Source organism: Scomber scombrus, chromosome 11, assembly GCF_963691925.1.
Source record: "Scomber scombrus chromosome 11, fScoSco1.1, whole genome shotgun sequence".
Lineage (NCBI taxonomy): Eukaryota > Metazoa > Chordata > Actinopteri > Scombriformes > Scombridae > Scomber > Scomber scombrus.
Window position 1 is genome coordinate 16799160 of NC_084980.1, and position 10034 is coordinate 16809193.

Genomic DNA, 10034 nt, shown 5'->3' on the forward strand with positions numbered 1-10034 from the left:
GTTCTTTGTTCCACCTCCTCAGGATCTTTGGCTTTGTGGCGAGGAAAACTGGCACTTCCATGGACAATATATGCCACCTGTTTGCAGAGCACGACCCTGAGCAGCCAGCAAGTGCCATTGTCAACTTTGTGTCCAAGGTGATGATTGGCTCGCAGAAGAGTAAGTAGGCCTGCTTCAAACTGAGCTGATCTCCTGGAGAGACTGGAAACAAGAAATAAAGACTTAAGGCCAGATGCTAACTGAGGACTTTTTATGAAATTTAAAGACTGAAGATGGCGATTACGTGGATACTGATTCTGGATATTAACTGGATGTTACATTCAAAATGATCACTTACCAGCACCAGGACATTCAATGACATATTTTAACATAAAAAAATGTAAAAATTCTTCTATTGTGTAATTTTTTAATCAACTGTAGAGTAGCCATTTAAGAAAACAACAAAATCATTAAGATGTGTGTAATCCTTTTCTACAGATACAAGCCATGACTTATACATTTAGAAAAATTCATTTTTAAAACATATTTTAAATACATAACACAATGGCTGGTTTTCTTAAGAATCATAGCATTTTTCTGGAGAAATCAAGAAAACCTTACCGTGTTGCATGTAAAACTTTTTTTTCTAATATTAAACCAAAAAAAACTTCATTAAAAGTATTAACCTTAACAGAGGTGTAGCCAATGTAGAAACACCTCTAGACTGCTGCATCTGTCCAGCATGCAGTATTTTCCTATAGAGTTACATATATGCAAAAGCATTGCAGCAAATATGTATAATTTGGATTTTTGGGAAAGCTAGCTATATCACTTACATCTTATTTTATCTATGCAATGTAAAATGTCTATTTTTTTAAACCATAGCCTACTATACATGTGCAGCATGTGGCTTCTCTGAACATGTTAAATATTTCTCCTCTATTAAGATGTATGTGAATATGACCACTTTTAAAGCAACATTTAAATGAAAGTGTGCGTGGGTGTGTGTATGTGCGTGCGTGCGTAATGAAATGAGAGAAATCATAGAAAACTATTATAAGTAAACCTTAAAAAAACAAAAACATATATATATTTAACCAACTTTGTATATATATATGTGTGTGTGTGTATATATGTATATGTATGTGTATATATATATATATATATATATATACACACACATATATATATACACAAAGTTGGTTAAAAACACATCGGTACTTGTAGTGGCCTTCCACTCACCGCAAACAGCACTGCAGTGTTTCAATATCAGAAATATATCAGTATCAATGATTTTGTACATTATTTGATTTTTTTTTTTTTTAAGATACAGGCTGCTATGTTGAGAGAACAAATGCTATAATTGCATTAGTGTTTTACAGTTTCTTAGAAGAAAGAAAAGCGCTCAGTGTTGGAATTGCTCAAATACACTTCAGATTTGACACACTCATTTAGTCATCTGTCAATGATATATACAATAAACTTGCTCTGGGACAAAGATAAAGCTGTTTATTATCGATTGCTTGTTGACATTGTATATGAGATGATGACCATAAAAAAATCAATTCTTTATCTTTGTGTTGGGCAGCCACTTTATCCAGAGAGGGACCTACAACCACGATAAAGCTCTGTTAATATTCTTGCATTGATTATGTACGCATTTGTTATGTTGTTATCATATTCATGACCTTTAAATCTGTACCTCATACAGTACTAATCTCATACAATACTGGACCTCTGTTTATAACATGCTACATGTGAACAGTTTATATGTATATTGATATTGCATTGTTTGATGTGTCCTGTAAATAAACAAAAGGAAACATTTATGCATTCTTGTGGATCCATTGAGCACCATGCGCAGGTCTGCTGGTCTAAATCTCAGCCACAGGAGTCACAGGAAGGTTTTTAGCTTCAGTTTTTTCCAGTAGTCACTTATCTCTTTATATTATTGGCCAGGGGTCAGTAATAAAGAGCCCCTGATGGAAACACCTAAATGTGTAGCTTCAGTTCAATTTGCAGCCAGCAGAGGCCACTAGCAACACAAAACCTTTTGAACCCTGAATAAGATGTTGGAGTCAAGTGGAGTGGCTCACTGACGTGGCTTTTTTTCCCAGTTGAACATTTCTCAGCTGTTGTTTAGGGGTGAAATAGTCATGTTATTGGACTTCAGTGGACAACCGGCACATATTTTAATAATTATTATTTTTTGTCTCAGATGCCTATTTCTCTTCTCTGTACATATACACAGATGCAACACACACACGCCCACTGTCTCGTTTGTGATGTGTAGTAGTAAGGAGAAGAAGAGAATTTTACCTCTTCACAAGCCTGGACAGGTTTGCTCTAATGGTGCTGAGAGGGAATAAAATTGCTGGGCCAAAGAGGGAGGAAAGGTGTAAATGCTGTCCCTCCTCCCCCACCTTCACTACTGTCCCTCTGCAGGTGGTGAAAGTGAAGAATTCCCGGGGAGGGCAGGAAGGAAGTGAAGGCCCAGGTGTGGCGACTGCAGACTGCTGCAGAGCCCGTCTTCCTCTGTTATTTAGTGCAGAGTAGCCTTGAAATAAAAGAAGCTGGGGAAAGTCCAGAAAACCAGGCAACATTATTAGACTACAGAGGAACCTGTCAGGAGAGACAATATTTCACACAGGTAATAGCAGAGTGTGAGCATGTGAGAGTTATGTAGGCTCAACTCTCAATAACTCCCATCAAACTTGAGTTATATGTCTTAATATATACCACTACCAAGCTGATTAATGACACAGGAGAAGTGCTTACAAGAAAAGCATTCAAGAAATTGCCTAAGAGCAGAATTAGACTTATTTTCCAACCCTTAATCTTACAATGGCCGTTGCTGGTGAGCGTCTGTAATATAATTACTGCTATTGTGTTGACATGCCTGCCAGAGACCCATAACAGACACTTATTAAGCATTTCACATACATTAAGTCTGTCTCAATAAATAGTATCCTTCTGATAAACTTCACAGATTTACACTGGTCATTTCTGGCCAATAGAATTTCATTTTGCGGACAATATGGAGGTGAAAGGCCCTGTTTATCAGGCTTACAGAGCTCATTCTCATTCCTCCAAGCACCCCAGCTCGGCAGCATTTTACGGCCACTTAATTAGAGGGGCAAGGCTCATCTCTTTCCTCTGAGGCAGAACAAAAGTTGAGGAGCAAAAAATAGAAAGTGCATTCTGGGATGGCTGCACAATTTGAGGCCCCTGTTTGGTTTTGAGCAGACGCTGAAACCTCACAGTGCGTGAGAGATGTGGGCTTTAATATCAGGCCATGTAATAGTTCAGGTCAGGTCAAGATGAGGAGATGTTATGCAGTGAAATTGACACTCAACACCGTCAATGGATCAATCATTAGTTATGAATATGTGGTTGAGTAAATCTAATGTTTTTCCCCAGAATCAAAGTTCACGTTTAGTGTCGAAGCTGCACATTTATGTGCCCAACATAGACTGACTGCGCTAAAAGTAAAGGTAATCCATTAACTGGAGGTTCATAGGCTGCCAGTAACTTTCTCTCTCTACTCCCAGATAATGTCACCAACTGAGGCCTTGGAGGGGTCTCATGGTCAATGAACTGGAAACAACAAGCAGTGAGGTCAAGTGCTGCCTTTGTGAAGTGAATTTGTATCTACATGGTTTGAGCGAGGCATTAAAAACAGTGGTTTCCAACCCTTTTTTTGAGTGATCAATTATTTAATTGCAATTTAAACACAATTATATTGTATAGGAATGGGACTACAAGTTTGTTAAACTACAAAAAAGTAAACAAATGTTATCTCAAATGTCCAATAAGATCAACAAGCAAGCAAAAATTCTGCTTGGTTTCCAGTCAAATTCAAGATTGTTATTATAAAATATGCGGTGACTGACGATACCAGTTAGGAGTCATTTTGCAGAGATAATCAGGAAGATAACGAATAACAGCAAAATGTTGTTTTTTGATTGTTGGATTTTGGAGTACATTGGGTCTAACCTGTGAGAATGCACAAAGTTGTCTTCTAAAGATCTTAAGGACACACGAGCAGTACAAATGGCTAGTAATACCACTGGAAGTTAGGGAAACCAAATCTCCCTTCGGATTCTGTTTTTTGAGGGTTGAGATTGTGAGCCCCCCCATATATAAAGTATAGAGTGGAATTTTTCCCAGTGGTCTGTAGGTGGTAGTAAGGGTGGTAGCATAGATCTAAGATTTGATTTGAGGGAATACATTCATTGTAATAAAAGAGATGCTAGAGTGAAATGATAAGGTGGACATTTTCCATCTTTGTTAAAATTAGATTCCACCTTGTTTTGGGTTTGCATTTGTACTATGCATAGTGGCACATATTATTTCCATGTACCCCTGGAATAGGAAGAAAGAGCCCTCATTTGTTTCCTCTCTGTAGAAAATATATTAGATTAGCACGTTTCGACTGCTGGGTGAACCTGTCAGTGACAGTTTATGCTTTTTGTACACTGCTCGACATCCAGCAGTGACAACTATCTGTCTTTTTACTTCATTTCAGCATCAAACCACATCTTACAACCACAGACCACCATCACTTATATAGTAAATTGAGCATTATAGGGTCTACATCTGTAAGGGACATTCCCCTCTCCAACTATAATTTAGTCTTTGATGAGTAATGGTGAGCTAGTGATGACTTGTATTGCTGTCTTTTCCACTTTTATCTTAATCAATTGACAACATTGTTGTGGATAGAAACACTGAATGAAAAGATAAAGCACATATGAAAAAGTAATTTGTACATAATTGGAAGCTGTTTCTATACTGTATACTGTATATCAGTGACAGAGTGACATATATGTTTTGCACATGTGAGGAAATATACCTACATCTGTAAAAACATGTTAAAAAGCCCTAATGTGTCTATATGAGACAGAGAAATACAGACATAGGAAGTGATGCTGTCTGGGGGGGATTCAGGGGCCCAAAGTGAGCGGCGCCACTCTTAACCCACTTCCGAGCACTCTGCAATCCGTCAGACTGAATGCTGAGAGCTCCTCTCTCTCCGTCCTCCACTTTGTTCAGGCCTAATTACAGCCTTGGACTTCCTCGGGGGCCAAGCCTCCAGAAATGGGGACCATGACAGCTCCACGAACAGACCACTCCAAAAAAATAATTAACCGACCCTGGAATTAGATGAAAGGTGGCCTTTGCCCTTTTGGCTCTTTATTTTGTTCACTAGTCAAACCACATCTAATAATCAGATAATTGCTGTCGCTCTGAGTGCCAGTCAGAGCAGAATCAAAGGGAAAAGATGATCATATTAATCATAATAGAGCCCTTTGCGTCCAATTCATTTGTGATGAGAGTCTGCTTGAAAATGTCTCAGACAGGGGCCATTATACAAGAGACGGTCATGAGACTATAAGGGGGGAAAAAGAAAAACAGTGACCATACCAGACTTGTCATGGGATCTGTGGCAGGCTCATTCCTCAACAGTCCCACCCCTCCTCTCTTACGCCTGCACACCTACATATGCACCCACACATTTTCTGCACACACAGAAACAGATTGGACCCCCACCGCCATCCCAAATTCCAAGTAAGAATAGGAAAAGGGTTGATTGGTAGTTTGAGAGTGAGGGGTATGCACTCACACATGCATACACATCCTTCTCCTTGGTTAATCCAGACATGTTCTGCAGACCTCTAATTGATAAATCTGTAAGCTTTGGCCTCTGCTGCAGATTCTTGTGCTTTTCCCTGTCACTACAGTAACACCATCCTTCATCTCTACAGTCCACTTGGACAAGCTCACACTTACAGCCAGAGCTGAAGGTGAGAAGGTGAAGAAAGAAGCACTGTTACATAATACATAAATCAAAGTAATACACAACATTTACTTGTATCATTAATTATCCTCGGATGACTCATAATACAGTATGTTGATCATCCATCAATAATGTAAACTATATTTTTTCTATCTGCCATTGGGTAACCCAAATGAGACTATTCATTCCTAAAAGACATCACCATAAATTGTGTTAATGATGCCTTTATCATAATATTTATGTCCCTGTATTTGGTATTGTAACACAACTATCAACTTAAGCCATAGGGTCAGTTCACCGAAATAATGAAAAAAAACTGATACATTACAAACTTTTTGCATGGGACATTTTTGCAAGGCTAAGTATGAAAATGTAGCTATGTGAACTAAACCTTTAAGCTGACATGAGAATATTTATCAGGGCATCAATTTAGTTTTTTAATAAGACTAAAGGTGAAAATGTATGTGATGAAATGTGTGACTTGCAGTGGCAGTCATCCAACAGCCAGTTTATATTTAGCTTCAGTGCAGTAAGCTACAGACCGGCTGCTATGGCCAATGCAGGCCGCTCTGCAGCCACAAGAGCTTCAAGCGGGTGTATCTGATTTGTCCACATCATTTTAAAACAGTGGAAAATTGCTCCAGATTAGGATTTGACAAACAGTTGTGGTTGGCCAGCAGAGCTTTTGACAGCAGGTTATGTTAAACACATGTACAGTAATATCCTGTGTGTGCAAAAGCACATTCTTCACACTCCCTCTTTATTGAGTGGCTGCTCTGCGGGACGACATTCCTTCAGTACATTACTCCCTGTGCCCGACGCTTGCTTCTGCTATGCTGAATATGCACAGGTGGCTGAGAGACCCCCTTCCAAGGAGCTCTGAGTGAAGGAGAGAGAGGAAAATCAGCAGGCGTTTTTTTCTGCATATGAAACAAATGTTTGGCATTCCACTGAGCACTGCTCTGCTGTAGACCTGTCTGTTAAAAGACGGCAGTACGCCAGGGCTTGTTGGCAACTGATTTGACGCTGGCTTCCAAGACATTTCAAAAGCAAAGAGGAACTGGACACCTTCGCCTCTCCTGTTGTTATTCTTTTGAGGTATTTTGGACATTTTGTCCTCTCTCATCTGTAACCAATTAATAGTGGACCTAAAAACGCTACAGATGTAATTACTCAGGAATTTTCTCACTTACATGTGTGGTATGCATCCTTATTTTAAGGTCTGATTTGTAGCACTGACAAATGAGCAGAGCAGGCCCAACTATGTCACACCTCCTAACAATAAGTTCAGAGACCAATGCTTCACTGTATGTGTTAGGAGCAGGTACATGACATTTTTGCATGATTCAAAAACACTGAATATGGAAATATCACCTTGAATTATGTCCAGTTGGTAGTTTCCATGTTATGAACAAGATTCAATATCTCATCTTTGTCCCATTTGCAAAATCCAGCGTTGCATCAAACAGCTAGCCTGCAATTGAAAACAAAGATGTCCATCCCTGAAAATATACAGTTAATGTGACAATTAGGTGATGCGAAGCAAAATAATATTGTGAGCTCTACTGAATTACTGAATTAAAAATGCCAAGATGTGAGATAAATAAAACCCATTTACATAATGTAACCTGCACACAAGCATAAAGAGAAGATATAAATAAATAAACACATTTATTTAGTATAGCACCTTTCACTGAAATAAAAAGTGCTTCACAAGAATACAATTTGAAAAGACCATAAAAAAACATGTGAACATTTAAAGTCTAGTCAATAAAACCACACAATCAATGATGCAAGAAAAACAGTAAAAACCTGATTAAAACATAGAAGACCATAAAAATATAAAAGCAAAACCACAGGCAAACTTAGGACCTCAAAAGGAATCACAAGAAAAAAAACAAGCACTAAAACATTTTAAAATGAGAAAAGCCATATATGGATGTCTAAAGCAATGGTTGACTTTTCACATCAAAGACCACTAAACTGACATCAACTAGACCACAGACCCCCATCTGATAAGACTTGTTTTTTTGTTGCTTTTAGATGTTTTATTACAGAAGGTGGCTGAAATAGTCATACACTCTGTCACTGTCTTACTTATGAATAGATTTATAGTGAAAATATGTATATATATTTTTTGATTTTTTTTGTGGGGACACCCATGGGGAAACAATAGTCACTGGAACCCCCTCTGGGATCCCCTGGAGCCCACTTCTGGAACCACTGGTCAAAAGATTAACAAGGTAATTAGTAAAATGATATACAATATACACTGTTGCCCATAAAGTTAGAATAAAATATTTTTTACTTCTTCTCATGAAATGATTGTGACAATGTGATTTATTCTTGATAGATAAAGTGTATATATTCTCAAAATTGTATTGATCAATATCATTGCACCTGGTCAAAGGTGATTACTGTGTCTGAAAACAAAATTATTCCAACTTTATGGGCAACAGTATATATAGATTCAGGTTTTGTACAGTAATGGTAAAGGAATGATGAGTAATAAGTAAATACTGACAAAATGTGCCAGCAAAGATCACAAAGGACTGGCTACATAGAAAAACAGCTTTCGGCATTATAATGTAGGATGATCACTGTTCCACCAGGCTAAATCTTTGCTAAGGTGCTGGAAGCATCAAAGAGTCCAAACTGACGGTACAGATTTGCACAAACTTTTGAGCTTTCAGGCCATCACACCTTCATCAGAGAATATACAAGATAGAGTAATGGATAGGCAGGTTATTTTTTATCTGCCTGTCCATATACTGAATTATGTATGCTCTGATGCAGGTGTGATAGACCGAAAGCTCAAAAAAAGTTCAAACCTGCATGGATCTGATAGTTCTGAGTGTGTTGAAATCTCTTTTATCAGCATTATATTGTTATATCACTAGTTATAATATTCTAAATGATGCAATTATGTCCAAGCATCATTTCCATTATTCAAGATAGTCATGATGGAGCAAATGGAAACAATAAACACATTTTATTAGGTTATTTCATCTATTTTAAAAAAGCATCATATTTGATAAGAATACCATGTGTTTTAAAAATAACAATTTGCAAAGTTGTAATTATAGTTGTTATATATAATAGTGTACTAATTAGTACAACATTTGCCTTTAAAAGTATAAAGTGGCATAAAATGGAAATACTCTAGTCTAGTACATCAAATGTCAAAATGTACATGTATGACAACATGGTAGTTAAGTACAACACGTAAGTACTTACGATACATTCCCCCATATACTTTACCACGTCATTTGTTATAGTGCTGCACTGCTTTAGCTTATACTGTATCAACGCTTACAATGATCAGCTTACAGTAGGATATGGATTGGTCACAGTTTATGCGTTTAAACCATATACAGGTCATATTGGGTCATGTGCAGCTTCTTGGGCCGCAGACCTGTGGACATACACGAACAGTTGTACATGGGTACAATCACTAAGCATACACAAGCACGAATATAATAATTACGACTCTTAAGCCTCTTATTAAGTTTAGTGCAGGTAACAGTGACTCACTGAGAAGTTTGATCTAAGCTAACTGGTATTGAGACTGCTGTGACACACACACACACACACACACACACACACACACACACACACACACACACACACACACACACACACACACACACACACACACACACACACACACACACACACATTTGGCGCCCCCTATGAATGGATACGCGCATGACAGATGCTTGGACTTCTGTGTGTGGGCTTTGCAAATTGAGACCTGATGCACTTGATTCACATTTAAAATATTTCTGTGGATTAGTCTCTTTGGGTAGCGTGATCACTCCCTTCAATGTGTGTTAAACAACCTTACATCTGCGTTATTAAATCAAATATGCTCAGATTATTAAGAGCCAACCACAAATCTGAAGCTGAGGATAAAGACAAGAAAAAAGGTAAATTAATTCATAGGCTTATCTTTTTTTCTTTCTTTTTTATAAAGTGTGATTGCTGTTAAATGGACCCTGTACATGTGTGTATGGTTTGACTAACCCCCAACAAATGACTGATGGGTTTAAAGAAATAACGGAGTTGAGGCAATTCATCAGTAGACCACAAGCTATTCGGGGGTGTGACTACAGTCACTGGGGTCTATATATTGAGATGTTTTGTCCGGTGGCTTTATGTGAATGAGAGAGAGAACCTACCCAGTGAAAAGTCACCACAGCAGGACGCAGTTGCGCTTCCTCACTTTTGACACTATATGCTCTCAGACGACACA

At 38.0% G+C, this 10034-nt stretch overlaps 1 protein-coding gene across 1 annotated transcript in view; it reads left to right on the forward strand.

Annotated features, from left to right (window-relative positions):
* Positions 1-1800, forward strand: part of LOC133991046 (tensin-3-like) — a 35072-nt gene extending 33272 nt beyond the window's left edge. Inside the window, exon 27 of the mRNA XM_062429494.1 lies at positions 23-1800. Within this exon, the coding sequence (XP_062285478.1) occupies positions 23-167 (145 nt within the window). The 3' untranslated portion in view covers positions 168-1800. The remainder of the gene's footprint in view (positions 1-22) is intronic.
* The last annotated feature ends 8234 nt before the right edge of the window (positions 1801-10034 follow it).